Source organism: Yarrowia lipolytica, chromosome 1E (genome assembly GCF_001761485.1).
Source record: "Yarrowia lipolytica chromosome 1E, complete sequence".
Taxonomy (NCBI): domain Eukaryota; kingdom Fungi; phylum Ascomycota; class Dipodascomycetes; order Dipodascales; genus Yarrowia; species Yarrowia lipolytica.
Window position 1 is genome coordinate 3,350,076 of NC_090774.1, and position 19,949 is coordinate 3,370,024.

The 19,949-nt window shown below is 47.2% G+C and overlaps 7 protein-coding genes across 7 annotated transcripts; 2 read left to right on the plus strand and 5 right to left on the minus strand.

The window, feature by feature from the left end:
* Positions 1-137: 137 nt before the first annotated feature.
* YALI1_E33527g (uncharacterized protein) lies at positions 138-2,790 on the minus strand (the record flags this gene model as incomplete). The annotated part of the gene is made up of 2 exons (XM_504504.3): positions 138-2,684; positions 2,734-2,790. The coding sequence occupies 2 exons, from the start codon at positions 2,788-2,790 to the stop codon at positions 138-140; spliced, it is 2,604 nt and encodes an 867-aa protein (XP_504504.1).
* Positions 2,791-3,989: 1,199 nt separating this feature from the next.
* Positions 3,990-6,152, plus strand: YALI1_E33540g (uncharacterized protein; the record flags this gene model as incomplete). The annotated part of the gene is made up of 1 exon (XM_504505.3): positions 3,990-6,152. One exon carries the CDS (start codon positions 3,990-3,992, stop codon positions 6,150-6,152), a length of 2,163 nt encoding a protein of 720 aa, XP_504505.3.
* A 318-nt stretch (positions 6,153-6,470) lies between these two features.
* On the minus strand, positions 6,471-7,398 carry YALI1_E33570g (uncharacterized protein; the record flags this gene model as incomplete). The annotated part of the gene is made up of 2 exons (XM_504506.4): positions 6,471-6,920; positions 7,339-7,398. 2 exons carry the CDS (start codon positions 7,396-7,398, stop codon positions 6,471-6,473), a joined length of 510 nt encoding a protein of 169 aa, XP_504506.2.
* Positions 7,399-7,970: 572 nt separating this feature from the next.
* Positions 7,971-9,872, minus strand: YALI1_E33599g (uncharacterized protein; the record flags this gene model as incomplete). The annotated part of the gene is made up of 1 exon (XM_504507.3): positions 7,971-9,872. The coding sequence occupies one exon, from the start codon at positions 9,870-9,872 to the stop codon at positions 7,971-7,973; it is 1,902 nt and encodes a 633-aa protein (XP_504507.3).
* A 1,256-nt stretch (positions 9,873-11,128) lies between these two features.
* On the minus strand, positions 11,129-13,231 carry YALI1_E33633g (uncharacterized protein; the record flags this gene model as incomplete). The annotated part of the gene is made up of 1 exon (XM_504508.1): positions 11,129-13,231. One exon carries the CDS (start codon positions 13,229-13,231, stop codon positions 11,129-11,131), a length of 2,103 nt encoding a protein of 700 aa, XP_504508.1.
* A 912-nt stretch (positions 13,232-14,143) lies between these two features.
* YALI1_E33642g (uncharacterized protein) lies at positions 14,144-15,193 on the plus strand (the record flags this gene model as incomplete). Its single annotated transcript, XM_504509.3, has 1 exon — positions 14,144-15,193. One exon carries the CDS (start codon positions 14,144-14,146, stop codon positions 15,191-15,193), a length of 1,050 nt encoding a protein of 349 aa, XP_504509.3.
* Positions 15,194-15,380: 187 nt separating this feature from the next.
* YALI1_E33675g (uncharacterized protein) lies at positions 15,381-17,408 on the minus strand (the record flags this gene model as incomplete). Its single annotated transcript, XM_504510.3, has 1 exon — positions 15,381-17,408. The coding sequence occupies one exon, from the start codon at positions 17,406-17,408 to the stop codon at positions 15,381-15,383; it is 2,028 nt and encodes a 675-aa protein (XP_504510.3).
* Between the last annotated feature and the right edge of the window lie 2,541 nt (positions 17,409-19,949).

The window sequence follows — 19,949 nt, forward strand, 5'->3', positions numbered from 1 at the left end:
AATGTATTTTATTCAGTCCGCGAGCTCTACACATCAAAACCAGCCATTAAGTGTTAACCATTTTCCTACATGAACATTGCCATTCATCATCATTCTCCTGGTATCAGCTTCCAACCCTAGAATTATCAAATCCAGTACTAGTACATCTTCTGTCTCGCCTTCATGGCCTCGATTCGAGCCTTCAACTGATTAGTAACCTCTGCAGCACGCTGCCACGACTCCTGAGCCTGAGGTCTATATGAATCCCGTCTGTCAGGAGATAGGGCACGTGACACCGCCGACTCACGTGTACCGTAGTCATGTCCGTTTCCTCCCAAGTAGTCACGTGATCCGTTCCCAACACCGAAGTCCCGAGAGCCCCGGTTACCGACACCAAAGTCACGTGAGCCGCTGTTACCTCCATGACCAGGCCTGAATTCACGCGTGCCGTTGCTTCCCGCATTAAAGTTGTTTCCTCCGCTTAAGTCACGTGATATTCGTCTGTCTCCTCCAACTCTCTCACTCCCTCCTCCTTCCCCACCCAACGACAGCTCTCTGAACGATGCCTCAGCGTCAACAGAGGGTGACATCTCTCGGGGTTCTTGCTTCACAGCCTGAGAAGCAGAAGCAGCAGTTTCCAGCTCAGAAATCCGCTTGTAAGCAGCCTGCAAATCCCCCTGCATCCGGGAGAACTGTGTCTCTTTGCTCTTGAACGAAACAGCGTCTTTGGTGTGTTGTTCTAGAATGTCTGCCTTGGAATGTTGCAGAGAGTTGATCTCGTCAAGCAATCTCTGCTTCTCAGCTGCAAACTTTTGCTTTTCGGCCTCAAAAGCAGCCATCAATGTCTCCTTCTCCTTGATCCAAGTTTCCTTAGCGGCTCTCAGCTCCTCTAGTTCCTCAATATCTGCTGAGGAAGCTGCTGGTCCGAAAGAGTCGATACTCGGGCTTGCAGGAATCTTCTTGAGAGGTTGCTTCATCAACCCAGTTCGAGATTGGCCGTATCCTGAAGACTGACCATATCCAGATGACTGAACTGGCTTGCTGTCGGTAGATCCAAATCCAGAAGAAGGACCGGCATTGGATCCAGTAAAGGGCTTTCGAATAACACCTCCACCGGGTCGAACCAGTTTCCGTTGACCAGGAGTAGCCACAGAAGGACGTTTGTTAGATGCAGAAGCAGAGGCAGAAGGAGGAGGAGCGCGAGTAGCAGGCTTTGGGGTAGGCTTGGCCTTGGGCCTAGCCACCACTGTTGCCTTATCGTAGTACTCGACGATTTTCGTCTTTCGGATATCGTCAACGCCCTTGAAATGCTGCTCAAAGGCCCGTTCTCCAATCAGCTTTCGAGCAGTACCAAGAACCTGCATGGAAATCTCTCGGACAGGAGCCTGGGTATCAGAAAGTGTCTTCAGAACCGCCTTGATCACATGATCCAAGTCCTGGTCACTAGGATACTCCTTGATAGTCGACAAAAGACGCAGAATGAAGTTCAGAGACTCAATCCGCACCTGGGGAGTCTTATGGGACACGAACGGCAATGTATCTTCCACCACCTCGCCAAAGGGGAGCTTGCAAGCAATAGCATCGAGAGCTTTGCCCAGTGCTTCAGCCACAGAAGCTTTTTTCTCCTTCGTTCGCTCCAGAACAGCTTGGAGAGTGAATCGGTATCGTGCAAACGCGTTACCGGGCAACCCATTCGCCACTGTCTCGATACACTGAGCAGCCACCTGCACACATTGCACGTTGGCATCCTTGTGAACCACCTTAGCCATAGCTCTGAGAAGTTCTCCGTAGTCTCCCTCCTGTAATTTGGGGCCTCCGCTCTGAAGTACAGGTAGAACTGCCTCCAACCCCTCCTTTCGTTCCTTCCACTTGGCTGATGTAACTTCTGTGTAAAAGTTTGCTGGAACCTGAGACAGCACATCCTTGGCTTCCACCAGAGCCAGAGGGTCCGAATCCTCCTCATCACCCCCATTGTCCACATCCATCTCGTCGGACTCGATTCCGTTGGCCGAAGCTGTAGAAAGCACCTGTTGTTGAGATCTGAGAAGTCGAGCTTGGGTAGGTTTTCCAGCAGCTGCGTTAGCAGCAAACTTCTCATCGAGTTCCTTCTGCTGTACAGGTTTGAGGTTCCAGCTGGGCAAAATTGCGTCCATCAGAGGCTGACCATGCCACTTTTGAACCTCAACAATGAAGTTCATCGCCTCTGCTCGCACATTCTTGTCTGCATGAGTAAGCAGCTTAGGAAGAGCCTTGAACACGGGCTTAGGGTCGATTGTCTTTCCAAATGCTGCGACCATGTCCACCAAACACTTCAGGTTGGCAGCGATCACCTTGGGTGTTCTATGGCCCAACAAAGCAACAACATCCTCCACAACAGGATCAGGGACGTCCAGTTCAATGTACCATAACAGGGATTCTGTAGAAGAAGTTTTTGTGCCTGCTCGTGCGGAAGCTAGTCCCTTTTCAGCAAGAATAGGAACCACTACAGACCGTGTTCTCAAACAAGCCTGGGTACCTCCAAACTGAAGGAAGGCTGCCAAAGATTGAATACCTTGATCCTGAGCAACCACGTTCGTGTCACCGACAATCTTCTTGTACAGCCCAGGGTTGTCGAGGAAAGGCGCGAAAATGGGGTCCGCTTCGCTTGGAGATGTCGTGAACTTGTCCTTCAACTCTTCATAAGCTGATTGTCGCGCTTTCCAGTTCTGAATTAGTAACGCGGGGTTTGGGAAGGGGAAAACACGTGATACTCACCTTGTGGACCATTCGGTCCATCACCGGAATCGCATTAAAATCTTCTTCTTCACTCATGTCGTGTTGTAGCGATGTCGGTCGTGTTACGGGTATTAGGGGATGAGAACTGTATGCATCTCAGTTTACATGCGGTTACCCCGGCAACGATGGGGAGGCAAATAAGGTTGGCTAGCTGGGGTTCGATTACGGGAGTTGTTCTATACTGATTATAGTAGGAGAATGTATTAATGGAACATTACTGTCGGTTAACATAGTATTTTTGTGTAATTCCCATAGAACCAGTCTATATATTGTCGACATTCCCGTTTTGACCACGCTTGTCTTTGGATGTTGTTTAGACTGGTTGTGTGTTGTGGTTCGATCCCCAATTGGGATGGAAAAAAAGGGACTCAGCTAATGATAGGAAGGTACATACTCGTACAAGTACAGCTGCTGTGTTGGTACTCGTAGGAGTAACAACATTATGTAGCTGTAACTAATATACGCCAATGAGCTTGGCTTGAGAGCGGGCATGTCACATGGACACGCGCGAAGTATACGCGCTCAGAACACGCGTTGTTGTCTAAATCTGGCCTGAGGGTACATGAAAGATGTGAAAGGTGAGTATGTACTACTTGTAGTAGATATCAAGTACAGTATGTACTGTACAGTACAGTACCAAGAGAGTGCTCCAAGAACTCTTATGATAGTAAATACGGGGTAGTTTAGAAGTGGTTATCCATGTAGTGTTACGTAGGTGGTTTGAGGGACTTGGTGTCTCGAGGAGCTTGGAAAGTTGACAGATTGTGGCCCATAAAATGAATTGTAGGTATACCCTTTTTTCTAAAAAAGATTCGGAGGTGTAGAAACATGCCGGCTGATAATACTGCATACCGTCTCGCATGAGTCTATACAGCAGCTACCTGTCCTAAACTTATGGCACGTATTTATCGCGTGTAGCGTGTTTCCTCTGCTTCCGTGCATGGAACAAAATTGACGAGTGGAACTACAATTATCAAGAGTAAGTATTGGTGATGCAAACGGGCAAAAGTTGAAAATGTAAGGGATTGGCGAAAGATACCCGTAACTACTGACATGCCATGGTACAAAATGGCTCTATAGCCATGTTCAATGAAATGATACCTCTTCCTCATCATACTATGTAGCATACATTATGATGACTTCGTTATGGGTCAGCTTTCCCTGAATTATGGAAAAACCGGTATATCTACTGCCATCAAGTCCATCCCATTTTATTTCATAATCATCAACTCAACATGCATCTTCATTTTTTCCTAGGACTGGCTACCACAGCCTGGGCCATGTATGAATACAACGAGATCATCCCCTCTCGACATCGGGTTTGCAACCCCAACGAGCTGGGCTTGGAAGACTACTATGGCTTTGTTGTTCACCATCAAGTGACCGTTTCATCTTGGCCCAATCTGCACCATACTCGAGTATCCGAGTGTGAAAACTCGTATGTTCAGCAGCACGATTTGTACCATCCCAACGAGCCCGGCCAAGATACTGTGTGGGGCAAGAAGTTGTGTTCCGTTCACAACAACGACCACACTCGATGTTTCATGATGGCGCGAAGACGCCGATACGCCGGCCTCAAGTACTCTTTGTTCGTCCCCAACATGTGGATTGGTACTCTGTTTGAGTGTGACTGGAGAAACCCCAAGGACCCAGAGTGTATCAACCCAATCCCCATGCGACCTCTCATCTCCGACAATCTGGTATTAGCCAACTGGTACGAGACCCCTGATGGTTTCAAGCACATGGTTCGACGAATCCCGATGTTCTACACCACCAACAAGGGCCATCCCGTTCCTGCAAACTGGAACAACTCAGTAGATCCCTGGGAGCAGTACACTTACAGCTCCAACGAGGAAAGTGTCTTCAGCAACGTCGCAACCAATCTGCAGTCCTGGTTCCACACTCTGAATCGTATTGGACAGCAGGAACCACTTGACATCGATGAGGGGGATGGACGACCCCGACGAGGTCTTTCCGCTCCTATCGACTTGTCGTACAAGAACGCCTTCCATTGTTGGGATGATGTTCGTAACGTGTTCTGGAAGTGTCCCCCTCCCAAGTGGAAGGAAGAGATTGATGCTGAGAAGCGAAAGAAACCTGACTACCATAACAGACTCATTATGCCTATGCCCATGCCTCCTCTTGATCCCCCTCGAGAGCCCAACGACTTTGATGATCCCTTGGGTCTTCCTAAGTCTCGACTTCCCGAGTTCCGAGATATTCCCGGAATTATCGATCGAGGTAGAGACGCGTATGATCCCTTCTACGATCCCGTTTTTGAGAAAGAGAGAGCAGAATGGCATAAAAATAACCCAGCTACTACATACCCTGTCATGACTGCTGAGCTCCCTATTTCCACAGTGGGTCCCTCCAACCCTCTCAAGCACTCATTCAATATCTTTTCTGGACTGTTCAAGCCTCGTCCTGTCATCAAGGAGGAAGAGGAGCTGGAGGAGGAAACTTGGGGCTTCTTTGATATATTCCAGCCCAAACCTCGACGAGGACAATCCAGTATTGGTCTCATGGACAAAATTCTGTACGGAAATCTGCCTCCTGCTGCACGTCCTGGAGGAGCTCAGACAAGTTACACAGGTGGATACCGAACCTATGATCAGAATATCGGAAGTCTAGTACCTGTTATCCGACCCACAACCACTCAACGAAAGCCTGGTGAGTTCGATTTCACTCCTCTCCCCATGGAGGATTGGATCTCTCTTTTTACCCATGACTCCAAAGCTCCCGGCACTCCGGTAACTACTAGTCTTTCTGTCAAAACTGCTACTACCTCTGTTGCTTCTACGGTGTCTTCCAACAACACTATGCCCATGGTCACTCTTTACAAGGCCAAAAAGTCTGCGCGCGTCCACAGTCCAACCACCACCGCTTCTCAGTCTTACGAGGAGATTCGATGGAGCAAGGAGATGGAGCGTCGAAAGAAGGAGTATGAGGAATATAGACGACAGTTTGGTCCAGGCTACGAAGAGCTGCCCCCTAACAGTGGCCACGAGTGGACGGAATATTCTTCTTTTATTGATCACAACAGGAAGACGTTTGCTCGCAAGGAACAACGCCAGAAGGAGATTGAAGAGATGAAGACTCGGAATCGACAGAAGCGAGACGATCTTGATGAAAAACAGTTCTTCCTCGATGAGCCTGTCTCTGTGGGTGAGGGACCTATCTTCTATTCGGTTCCTGCTGCCGACCAGACCCTCAATGTGACTGTTCCCTCGGTTGAGGATCTTAAGAATCCAGCTATGATTCAGCGACGCTCGTTGTCTTCTCGGCTGGAAATCACTCTCACTGATATGATCGACACATTTGATGCCGTTGGTGAGAAGAAGTATCGACAGCTGATGAAGAACGTCCTCAGTGCTTTAGAAAGTATCGAGGATGTTTAGATTTTTATTTAGCATTGAAAAAAACGAAGCGTTGGTAGTTGTACTGGTACTGGTACCTAAGGTAAAGCGATCCCTCAGCCGATGCCAATGAACTCGAAATCGTGTGTACTGTGTATCATATCGCCATGTACTTAGTTGATGTTTATGTCACACCGGGTCAGTAAAACTACAACCACTTGTACTGTAAACGGATACACATATACAATGGGCGCCTCTATTGTAACCAGACTACACTTGGCACATCATTATCTTTCCATTCACCACCACATACAATCAATCCTTTAAACATCGTTCATTGTTATCTAAATCCTACATGCATTACTTCTGCTCCCGGCCATGGTAAGGGTGGTTGACAAAGTTGAACCAGGGGAAGATGAAGAGACCGGCAATGGAGTGGGCCGAGTTCTTGGCGGCAATCTCCTGCAGCTCGGGGGTCAGGGAGGAGGTTCCGTAGGGCTCGAGACCGGCGGCCTTACGAGCGGCCATCTGGGCCTCGTCCTTCTTGTACTCTCGGGCGTTCTCAGTGACACCAAAGAATCGCAGACTGCTTCGAGCGTAAGCAGCACCGAAACCAACGGCGAAACCGAGCATAGTAGCGACTCGCAGAAACTTGACAGAGGGTCGAGCAAACTTGCCCTTGACGGGGTCGAGCCACTCGGCGAAGCAGATACCGGCGGGAAGGGCGGCTGTAGCAAGACCAATGACACCGTAGTCAGAGGGTCTCATGTAGCCCACCACTCGCTTGAAGTGGGGGTCAGCATCGATGAGCTGGGTTAGTGTATGAACAATGTAGTTTTGTGCGTAACGTGATAATATGATGACGTAGGGTGCAATGGTTGCAATCAACGCCAGATGGAGCTTTTGGATCGCAGTATATCGTGGAGCGCGTAACACGTAACGATGGCTTTTCCGTGACGCCCGTAATTCTGTCACACGACTTCACCAGAGTGCTATGCTGTATGGCGTGACGAATGTTGTTGTAGGGTATCACTTGACTGTTCCTCCTATTCTAATAGCACCAGAGTTCCAACACAGTGCCACAGAAACAATCACCTGGCATCCCCTTTCCAATGCCTTGCCCTCTCTGTCATGGGTCGTATCGTAACTCGACCACTGAACGGTACCACCCCAGTCTCCCAAAAAAGCCGCAAATCGTCAGCAGAAATTTCCGACCGATAATACTCACAGGATAGTCTCCGTAGGAGTAGTTGACGCTGGTTTTGACAAGCGGAGTCGACGAAGACATTGTAGTTGTAGTGTGGTCTTGAACTGTGGTGGAGCCAATCAAACGTCTGGTGAATGCTTCTTTTCTGTATCCCTAACCCTAGGTATTGGGAAGTTGCTTAAGTAAGCGCGCAGACAATTGGCCAATGGGAGGAGGTCCATTAGGGTTGTAGATGTGGAGAAGGAATACGAGTAAGGGAGTTTAACAGAGGAAAATATGAAGCAAAGGGAATTGTTTATTTATTCAAAAATGTGCCAATAAGTGGATATTATCCTGTGATGGAACGGCTATGGGACTTCAGACAAATGAGTGGGAGTTAAATAAGGTTGGTAGGATTTTTTTGGAGAGGAATGCAGAAGGAGTGTTTTTTGGGATTTGTATGAGAGCTTGGTTACAGCATACACGAGCACCAATACTTGAAGGAAGTACCCAAAAGCTACAAGTAATTGCAGGTACTGTACATTGAACACTCTGAATAAGTCATAAATTAGAATCTAAACGTTGTTATATACATCCCCTGGTTGAAAAGTTAAGAGAGGACTACACTGCAGTCCTCAGTTGAATCTAAAGTCTTGTCTTAGCTAGAAGGGACGTTACTCCATATGGGGAATCTCCTTCAGCTTCTTGCATCGAGCAAGCTGGTCGTTGGTACTGGTGACAAAAGAACAGTAGAGATTCTTGACACACTTTCCATCGCAATCCTGCTTGACAAAAGGCGACTTTCGGTAGTAATGGTCATAGTAGAGCTGAGTCTGGTTGGCTCGGGTAACAATGTTCCTGGCCGCTCTGTGCCAGAAAGTACCGTTCAAGGGGGCATTCTTGGGCCAAGTGTGGTCAGGGTCATACGCGTCACGAGCAGAGTATTCAAATTCCCAGGTCATATTTTGAGGAGTATGGGCAGGATACTCAAGATGCTCAAAGCCATTGGTTGTCACATTCTTACCGTACCTCATGTCGAAGTCGAAAGTCTCGTTGAGCTTGGTATAGTAGTTTCGGGAGTCCATGATCTCAAAGGTTTTGGTGTCAACCTCGTAGTATCTCCAACCGGGATTGTAGTTGTTCATGGGAGTGAGAGACTGCACAATCCATCCTATCTGAAGAGCACTCTCTTCCGAAACAATGTCCTTATCAGACTCACCATCATAGTACACCGTGAACTGATCAGCGTGTGTATGGCCGTAGAATACAGAAGCCAAAACATGAGGAGAGAACCGAACAATGATCTGTCGCATAATCTCAGCAGACCAAGGAGTAGCAGCGGCAGCAGTACCGGTAGGAACATGGGCAAGCAGCCAGGCTTTCTGTCCCTTTTTCTCACACTCCAGAAGCTCGCTGACAATCCACTTGAAGGTCCCAGACGGATCAGGGTCACTGATGTTCCACCAGTTGTAAAGGTTGGCCTTGTACCAAAAATTGGAATCAACGGAAATGACTCGCAGACCTCGCTTGGTTGTCACTGCAAACGATCCATAAGTGTGAGCAGCCTGCTTCTCAGTCTCTTCGTCTATCCAGCCAAAATCCTGCCACAGAGCAGCGCTCAGCTCGGCATTCCAGGTGAAGTCTCCAGCGTATCCGGACTTGTTCTGTGCAAGCTGAGCGTAGGGATACGAGTCGTGGTTTCCAAAGGTAGGGTACATTGGGACATCCTTGAGATGCTTCTTCATGAGATAATAACACTCTTCCTCGGACTGAAACGTATGAGCAAATGAAAGCCACTCATCTAGATCGTGTGACACCATATCTCCGGTGAAAATGGCAAATTCGAAGTCCTTAACAGCGGCAAGGGTACCCACACTCTGCATTCCCTTGTCCAGAAGAACCTCGGGAGAATCGCACTTGTAGGTACCCTGTTTCTGGGCAGGTACAAGGGGACTTAGACCAGCTGCCTTGGCCTTCTTGTTCTCCACAACAGGAGTGCAACACATGCCCTTGTCACAGTCGGCTTCAGCGCCAATTGTGTATCGCAAATCAATGTGGAAATCAGAAACATGAGCAGCATTGAAGGTCTTTCCCTCACTCTTGGGAATGTTGGGGTTCTGGGGCTTTGCGGGCCACCAAGAGGAAATATCAAACTTGGGGGTATCAGGGTACTTGCAAGCAGCCTTGCCCTTGATCTTGACAAACTCGGCACACACAGCCTGGCCATCATCTCCATAGGGATCGAGAAGAGTCATGACGTTGGCAGCATGTTTTCCTTTACCTCCTCGAGTGATGACATCTCCTTGCCAAGTATCACAATCGGCAGTGAAGTTGTACTTCTGACACAGCTTGACAAGCAACCTGGGAGTCAGGTCTCGGTTCTTGAGAGCAAACTTCTTACCCAGATCAAGAGCCTGTCGGCACTTGTCACAGGAAGACAGATCCTGGTCAAAGATCTTGGTGGCCTCGGTCTCACCCCATTCCATGAGCTTGTCGTTGGGTAGGTTAGGGACAGTCAGGTCTCGGGAGAAGAGACTAGCCACTCCTAGAGCTCTAGCGAAGATGTCGAGTTTCATGGTTGACTTGTTGGTTGATCAAAGTGGTGGGCATGACATGGTTTATAAGATATCGAAGTCAGACAGCAAATGATTAGATAAACTGGCAGTTCAACATAGCAATCGATTCCTATCAGTGAGCTGAATCTAATAGTGTGACTCTTGTAACCATTGCTTCACTATCCAATACCCCTGAGTCTGGCCAGGTCTCTATCGGAAACGTCTTTCTCTCTCGATTTTTCTTCAAGTCAATATGCACAGCAGCGTGCTTCGTCCAATGTCGTTTATTGGTTCGGGAGGAGATTGACATCGCATGGACAACGTGTGTTTCAGTTCGGAGTCCGGGGAAGACAAAGATCAGTGCAAATGGCAGAATAAGGGGAATTGAGACCACAAGGATGATGAAGAAGGAAGCAACACGTGGCCAGGGGGCTAAAGAGACACGATGACGGAAACTTAGCCTACCTCAGTCAAGGCAACACCTCTTTATCAGTCTCGTTTGTTTCTTTTTCTTTCGATAAAGTTAGGGCCAAGGCTTAAGCTGCAATGACTCGAAGATCTTGGCGGGGATTGTGTGTGGGCTTCGGGGTAATCCCTGGTCGTTTTCTTGTATATTTTTTTTGTTAGCAGATGTCATCGATATGTGTCACCAGAAATATCTTGTGGCGCAACTTCTAGGTTCAGCTTCATGGCTCGTTCTTGTGCCCAGTCACCCTTCTTCAGAGATGTCTGATGCACGTTTCAGGAACGATAAAGGCATAGTTTAAAATATTGATACGGAGATATCAACGAGCTGAGTATTGTATATTAGAAAAGATAACAATACACGGGAAATGACTGCTATAATATCTACGCATAACAAACAATTCACGCTCAATTGTTGGACTCTACCCTCACAACGACACACACATCCAACTACAGTACAGTAGTATATACATACAGTATGTATGTACTATAGGCAACTCATTGAAGCTTGAACTGTATTGGATTCCCGAGAATCGGAGTGAGAGGTCGCCTTTAAATAAGGATATGCGCTTCATAATATAATGTACGTTCCTAAAGAGGCGGACATTGCAGCCGCCGGAAACTATCTGTGCGGTTTTGTTAGCACGTGCTTCCGGTAAGCGACAACAACCACTGAGGCAACAACCTTTGGACATCGTCATAGCACATCCACAGAGCTTGTCCTTGTAAAATTAACTACAGGATAGACAATTTGTACATTTGATGCTGTATTACAACACTATTACAGATTCAAAGAAATACGGTGAACTCGTTTACTTCTTAGCGCCGTACTTCTGGACAACCTTTCCGTCGGGAATGGTGAAGAAAACAGCGGGCTTGTCCTCAGACCAGGGCTGGTCGAGTCTGTAGTAACCCTTTCGCTCGAACTGGATGATGTCTCCAACCTTCATGTTCTTGATGTTGGAGTCAGCAAGAGCCTCGGTCTTGAAAACGGTCTCGGGAGTGAGCCAGTCCTCAAAGTTCTCGCCCTCCTCAATCTTGTCCTTGGTGATGAGATGGTCAAAGTCAACCAGCTCACAAGGAGTAGCATCAGACTCAGCCAACCAAGAGACCTTGTGCTCGGTCTTCTTGAAGTCACCCTCGAGGTGGAGCTTGGCGTCAATGCCGGTGACGAGATCGCCATTCTTGTGGATTTTCTCGACAATGATGTTACCCCAGTCCATGAGAGTGAGCTCCTCGCCATCCTTGAGGGTCTGAGCATCGTCCTGGTCAATGAGAACCTTCTTACCTCCGAAGACGGTCTTCTTGGTGCCAAGATCGGGGTTCTTCTTGTGCTTGGGTCGATCCTCAACAGTCTCGGGGGCAGCGTCGGCAAAAGAAATCTCAACAACGTCCTTCTTGACAACAGCGGAGTGTCGAGGAGCAACGGGGTCAATGACCTTCTTGTTGATAGCCCAGATAAGAGACCAGTCGAGGTTGATGATGTTCTTGGAAGGACCCTGGGAAATGATGAAGTTTCGCAGACCCTCCACAGTCATACCTCGTCGTCGCACACCTCGGACGGTGGGAAATCGAGGATCGCTCCACGACTCGACCTTGTCCTGATCAACAAACCACTGCAGCTTTCGCTTGGATAGCAGAGTTCGGACAAAGTTGACACGGGCGAAATCCCAAATGTGCACCTTTCGCAGGCCAAGAGCCTTGAGCATCCAGTCGTACTGCGCGTTTCGGTCTCGGTACTCGATGGTTCGCAGAGCGTGGGTCACACCCTCGATGGAGTCGACAATGGGGCAGCAGAAATCGTAAGTGGGATAAACCTTCCACTTGTCACCAGTTCGGTGGTGAGGGGTGAGGTTGCATCGGTAGATGACGGGATCTCGAAGAGTCTTGTTTCCGGCGTCGACGGAGATCTTGGCTCGGATACAGTTCTTAAGACCCTCCTCAGTACCCTTGGCCATCTGGTTCTCAAAGACATCGAGAGACTCCTCGACGGGTCGGTCTCGTCTAGCAGAGGCAATACCGTCCATTCGCTGCTCTCGCATCACCTCCTGGGTGGTGTCGTCGGCGTAAGCCTTGCCCTCCTTAATCATCTTGATACAGAGATCGTACATCTCCTGGAAGTAGTCGGAAGAGTAGGAGATGACATCTCCCTTGATTCCGAGCAGCTCCAGATCCTCGAGAATGGAGTCCTGGAACTCTTCCTTCTCCTTGGAGGGGTTGGTGTCGTCGAATCGGATGATCAGCTTACCCTTGTACTGTCGAGCAAAGTACTCGTTAAGGACAGCAGCCTTGGCGTGTCCGATATGGAGGTATCCAGAAGGCTCGGGAGGGAATCGGGTGACAACCTCGCCCTCCTTGGCGTTGACAAGACCAATCTCGAAAGAAGCCTTGGAGGCCACCTTCTTCTGGCCAGACTTGGCGCTCTTTCGGACCTCGTTCAGATCCTTGGTGAAGGTCTCAACAACGGGACCGTACTCAAAGGCGAGGAGGTAATTGTACCATCGGCCCAGATTGATGAAAACACCGGACTTCAGAGAGGTACCGACAACCAGGTTGGATCGAAGAACACCCCAGACAACCAGATCGGACAGAGAAGGAGTGTAGCCGTTGATGAAAGATCGGAAGTTAAGATGAGCCTCGAGCTTCTCAAGAGAAGGGGTGACGGCCTTAAAGTCCTTGGACAGGAGGTTGGTGAAGGCAAAGTCGATCCACTCCTGGTCCTCAGTAGAAACGGTAACAGCGAGCTTCTCAACCACAGCTTTGGTGCCGGAAACTCCGTCGTAAACGACATCGGCGGGGGTCTCCTTGGAAACGACCTTGTCGTCAATGATCTCGATCTTGATGTTCTTCTGGGCACCGAGCAGAACGGCGGCGTAGCCCACATTTGCGGCCTTGGCGGCAACCTGAATAGACATTTTTTTGTATGAGGGAAGAAGAAAGAAGATCGTATTCTTCTGGAGTATACCCGACTTTTGAGTTATGGTTTTTCAGTCAGAGAATCGAGCTTGTTGGTTCGATTACGAATGGGATGATATTATGGCAAAGTTTACTGTAGAAACGGGTGGAAAAAAGTGAGTTATTGTGGTTTGGTACAAGTAGCCACATAATAAACCAGTCAACTACAGTCTTGTAGCTAATTGAGAAAAAGGTCTGTCCCGCGTGGGTTCTGGAAGGACGTCATACAGATTGGCATATAGATCGTGTTACTACTTGTATGTACTGTGTGACTGACCAAGTTGAAGCGTAGAGTCTTGTGGTCTGTATTGTCCAGTTACTGCAGGACCTCCCTGTACAAGTACCTGTTGGAAGCATTTTACTGGTATGTATGAAACTCCCCATACTGTACTCATACTCTCCCGATAGCTATTGTATGTACGGTGTGTCCAATGTGCAAGTTCTGACGCAGTACGAGCACAAGTATATACTGTAGTAAGCAATTTAGAGGAGCAAAGAACAGCACACCGCTTCTACCGGGTACTAGTATTGTATTTATTTGACATCACTTGAATCGAAGTACAAGTATTTGTACCGGTACCGGTACAGGTAGTATATATCACAAACATCACCCTAAAATCATGGATCGCTGGTGATTTGCAGTATGCACTATTATTATGACGTTTCACTTCTATATGTATCCCAAGATGAGATATATCCGAGTCATTTGATACCAAACAAACAACTTATAGGCTATCAACAAGTACGAGTACAAGACAACCCACCACGATCACCAATTCAACATTCATTATTACCGATAACCTTATTGAAACTTTCACCATGAAACTTCCTCATCTAAATCACAACACCATCATCATCACATCTACACAACAATGAGCTCGTTCTCCACAACAGAACGTCTAGCTGCAAAGCTGAAGAAGCCCAAGGAGGTATACAGCTACTCCATCACCGACGGTAAGGTGACTATGGACCAATCTCAGCTCAAGTACTACTACCTGCCTGAGGAGACTATCCTGAAGGCTCCTATCGATCTGACCAAAGGCATTGAGAATTGGACACAGCCCAACGAGCACGATACTCATCTGGACACACTGCTCGAGTCGCTAAGTAAATATGAGCGCGAAACTGGAAGTAAAATCGATGCCGAAATCATCACTTGGCGTGGAATCCTTACCAAGATCATGACCCATCCTTACGACCAGTACAATGAGCCTATTGTGCTGAATATTACATATTTCGACGGACACTATTTCATTGAGGAAGACTGGCAGAGCAAGCAGCAAGGCAAGAAGGCGCCCGATGAGCAGATGAAGAAACACATCTACTCCGGCTACAAGTTCGAGAGTGTAGCTCTACTGAACGAGCCATGGTTCAAGAGCTCACGAGAGGACATTGAATCTCGTTTCGATGATATCCCCAATGGCGACCAGTTTGTGTCCGTGGTTCGAACACAGATTGGAGACAACAAGATCCTGATCGGCGGAGAGGTGGATTGTGTGTTCGATCCTTGTGCCAAAGGCACTAGCCGATATGGAGAGCTGAAAACCTCTCGAGAAGTTCACAATGCCAAGGACGGCGAGATTCTGGAGCGAAAAATGAACCGTGCTTGGGCTCAATCATTTCTACTCGGTGTGAAGCATATCATCTACGGATACAGAACGGGCGATCATAAGCTCGCAGCTGTTGATTACTTCAAAACCGAAGATCTGCCAATGTACGCTGGTGCTTCCTCTACCTGGAGTGGAACTGATGAGATCAACTTTCTCAACGCTGCTTTGACTAAACTGAAGGATCTGCCCAAGGAGGATAACAAGTTGTGGAGACTGGTGTTTGACTCTGCCAACAAAAAGGTGGATATTACGGAACTTGACGGAGAGAGCTTCTTGCTCAAGGAGTTTGTTGACTGGCGAAAGTCAATGTAATTTTATAATGATAGATTGTATTTAATTCTTCGATTGCCCAAATAAAGGGCAATAAGACGTAGGATGATATGACTGTAGAATGTCATCAAATTACAGTGTACAAACTGCACAAGTACTACAGTGCAATAGCTCCACTTTTACACAAACCGCCTCTATCTTACATAAATTAAATAACTATGAGTACAAACTAGTATCTTCGTCGGTATCCTCTCTGTCTGTAATATCTAGGAGACACGTAGAAGGATGGAGAATCGTATACTCGCTCGTAATCTCCTCTGTCTCTCGACTTTCGCTTCTCCTTCTCCTTCTCCTTCTCCTTGTCCTGCTTCTTCTCATTCTCTTTCACCTGCTGGTAAAGCGGACCTCTGTACGTGCCAAACCCAAAGTTGCAGACGAAGAGAGATCCTGCAAGTAGGAAGATAACGAACACCATGGACTTAAACGAGATGGGTCGAAGGAATCCGTTGATTATTTCGGCGAAAGTCTCAGCAGAAACTCGAGCTCGTCCCACTATCTTAGGATCTCTGTTCATACATCTCTCCCAAGCATTGCACATGGTCTCAAGAGCAGGAACCCGCTTTCCGGGCATACAGTTGTTAGCCAGGTAGTCCTTGGAGCACATGGCCATCTCCTGAAGAATATCAGCGGAGTACTCGTCCACTTTCATGTCGACATCACGCTTGACAGTGGAATAGAATGTCCAGACAAAGTACGAAACAACAGCCATGATTATAGCGTTGTAAGCGAGCTGTAACCAGATTGAAAGAAGAATAGGAAGATTGAGGGCAGCAGCAGCTCCACTTTGCGCAGAAGAGGAAGAAGAGGCGTGGTTATCTTTTGACTCTCGTGAACTGTTATCGTGATCACGAGACTTGGGTTTCGGGGTTCGACAGGGTGTGTTGATGTTGTGATTGGGGGTATTGATATCGTAGTCAGCGTACTCGTCCTCCCAGTCGTCCTCCGAATGATGATCTCGACCACCATGATTGCTCTGACTGCGAATGCCATTTGTTCGGTCTCCTCCACCAAATATGCCACGGGTTCCATAGTCGTGGCCGCGGTTACCTTCAAATCCGTTTCCACGGGTTCCGTTTACTCTACTACCTCTGTTCTCGTCGTCTCGTCCCCGTCCATTGTACATCTCATATCTTTGTTCAAACGAGTCGTCATAGGAGACGTCAAACTGAGGCGAGTAACGGGATCCTCTGGGCTGGAAGCTGTTGCCATAACCTCGTCCATCTCGTCTTCTGCCAGGAATTTCATGGTACTGTTTTATGGGCGAGAATTCCACAGAAGTGGGGCGTCGTTTAGACTTCATGAACGACATGTCCACCTTGGGAACGTTGGGGTTAATGTGGTATTGCTGTGAAGGAGGCTTTTGCGGCGAAGGAATCATGGCCATGCTTGGCTCCGATCGCTTTGAAGCCTCGTTGTTTACCACACTTCGTCTCATATCTGGGAAGAGCTTTCGAGTGGTTTCTGTAGCGCTCTTGAATAGGCTCTTCTTGGGCAGTTGCGTGTTAGAAGGCGGTTGCTGTTGCTGGTTGGAAGTTCTTTGACGATTGCTTGAAGGAAGTCTCTGTCTGTTTTCGATTCTGGATTGATTCTGTTGCACACTAGGTGAAGTGAGGAGATCCCGAAAAGACTCGGAGGAGGAGTTTCCAGTATCCGGCGAAGAAGGAGGGAGTTCTCCAAGATGGGCGTTTAAATTCTGTATGCAGCTTTCATCCCGAATATACGGATATTTATCAAGGTGTTCAGAAGCTGATAAGGAGATGTCGCTCTCAGTCTCATCGGCGTCGATCGTCACTCTCTGATCACCTACCGAGAAAATGTGATCGTGGTCAATTGATGGAAACACGTTCTTTCCATCCTCATAAACCTGGTTACCAGTTTCAAAAACTCTCTCCATCTCTGACTGTGTAACATATTCAATGGGAGCTTTATTGATGAAGGAAAGATTGACTGGTTTAGTCTTGGGTGTAGATTGCCGGTTGAGAAAGCTGTTGTTTTGTTCGCCAAGCGGCTCTCGATCGGCCAAAGGGGAGTCACGTGCCTCGTCGGGCCTAGAATTGAGAGTGCCGCCCAAAAATGACATTTTGCAAGTCGCCCGTGATGTGATGTTTAGGAGGTTTGATTTTGGGTCTGTCCCTGTTTGAATAATTCTATGTATGTTTACCTTGCATGCAGGGGGTTGCCAGGCAACAACAAACATCCGTTTTGGGTAATCCCATTTGGGAAATGTTATATTGTGTTTTAAAGTGGGAGATGGTGAAGATGTGAGATTAGAAGATACATTAATATGATGATGAGTTCTTGTAGAGTTATCTGAAGCTTTTTGTTAATCGCAGAATCATCTATGCCCTGTTTTGGAGAAACTGTTGTGCTGCATTGTGTAATGATGGACGGTTTGTTTAGAGTCTACTTAAAGGAGGTTGCTACTGACGTGGACTGAAAGAGTTGGAGTTGAGAAGTGGTGTTATGGTTGTCATGAGGCATAGCAAATCTTATCAGTATAATTCCACTGTACAGTACTACTTGAATCTCTCCTGTAGGTGCAGGCTTGTCCAGTTGTCCTTTATAACCTTGCCAGGTGCATGTTCTGATCTGAAGGATATGTTTGGGGGTCGCTACTGTACATGTCGTCATACTTGTATCTATAGGGTTTATAGGGTATGTTATTATAAAAATAAAAAAGTACAATATCGTAGTCACCTAAGACATCCATGATATTGTACTATATTAATTATGGTGGATGAGTCGCTGGAGTAACAGCTCAAATCAGAACTTTTTTAGATCAGACCCCACTTACTGTTGCGAGTCAACACACCACAATATGTACAATACTGATGTCTTGCACAATTGAAGTCCAGAAAACTCTTCAGGAGACCATAGTTATTGAATATCCAATGACGCTGCCGTCACAACCTTCAAATCTGCTCAAATTTGATCACATCAATGGCGAAAACAAGTGTCCTTGATCAGTCGCATGACTCTTTCGTAGTTCGACCAACATGCAGCGATACTCTTATCCCCCACGTGTAGAGCTCGCCGTCATGTGTAGAGCTCCGTACCTGAACCTACCTCCTTCTATCTCCTTCACGTGACATAGCAAATGATCAGTCCTAGAACCTTACATTGTTCATATGACCTTCGAAGTTTTGGTGATTGACGGATTAGCAGATCAACAAGATCAACAGCGCATCAGGCACCAATATGGGTGTAGCGAACGGGATTGGTGGAAAAAATGCCGGCTAGGTGGGGGGGTAGCGAGAGTGGATAAACGTGTTTGTGACAAACTACATTGTAGTGGCGCTACTGAGTACATTGGACAAGTAGTACCATTCGTATTCGCTTACTTGGGATATACAAGGAATATGAAAAACTCTAAGAAAACTGCGGTGGTACCACACTCCGATACCAGCATATACAGCATTCCCTGATTCGCGACTCCAGCCAGTCGTACCATTCTTATCAAGTGGCAATCGCTGCGTGGTCTATCAAGAATCCTAACTAAACAGTGACGATCTCTTTCTGGTAATATACTTTCTGTGAAGGTTATGTGAGAAAGCCAACTAAAACTTTGATATGTCAACTATAACCAAATGGTCAAGGAAAAGGATAGAGGGTGTATACTCACTACTTGGAAACGACAGGTGAGCAAAGATCCTTATCACAAAGATCCCCTGCAGAGAACTAGTTTTTGTTGAACTTTCCATGTGTATACCTCGTGTACTTGTGCATATTTACATACCAAATCGATAGTCTTTGAAGCGATCTCCAGATCGTCAGACTTTTTACAGCTTCAAATGTGAAAGTCGAGTGAGACAAGAAGACGGGACGTTTCGGTTCAAATGAGCTGACTCTTTGAGGGTTGGCGTTGCCAAAGTGGGACTTCACTCCTGCTCTGGGGTGATCAGGGGTTGTCTCATTTCGAGGCCTGAAAGCTCAGGATGTTAAAACATGTCAAAAGCCAGACGGGAAAAAGAAAGGATATGGACATGTTCCTGAGTGTTCCTGTAGAGTGCATGCTAGCGATAGATAGATTGATACTAATGCCCACTAATTATATGGCTTCTGGCGGTTGTGTGCTGTAAATACGCCCTCGTACATCGTACAATTTGATACAGGTGTCATAACTCATCCTGAGTATGAACAAACCTATCGACTTCACTTTAACATGTCGTTTACATAGACAACAAATATTAAGCAGCAAAAGAGCCAGAATACAGCCTCGCGGATGAGCAATTTAACGCACCTGAACGATTTTTACACTACACACCTCCTGATCTACATACATCACTCACGTTAGTCGATAAGGGAATGGATAAAAAGCAAATATTCCAAATAGTGGTGGAATAAAGTAATCAACGTGCAGAGATACTCACTTAATGCATACCCACCTTGCCAGTTATTTCGCAATCTCCAGTCTCCAACCTTCCTTGCCGCACAAAGAACTCCAGCTAAGTTGTCCGTTACATCGCAAAGGCGACTTAGGCGATCTATCGGGAGTTCTCCATCAACACAGAGTTCAATGTTCTTAGCTCAAGGCTTACAAGCCAACGGTATGAGACATTGGTGTGATTGTGACGGTAGATCTGAACGACTCTTTGTGCTCGTGGGTGGGCTTTATGAGGATTGGACAAGGTATGTAACGGCTCAAACAAAGCCCATAAGGCTTATAGCGGTTATGGTACGTAGAAATTTATGTTGGTGTGATATGGTGGTTGGTTTAAAGATTTTCTTGAAGACGTCG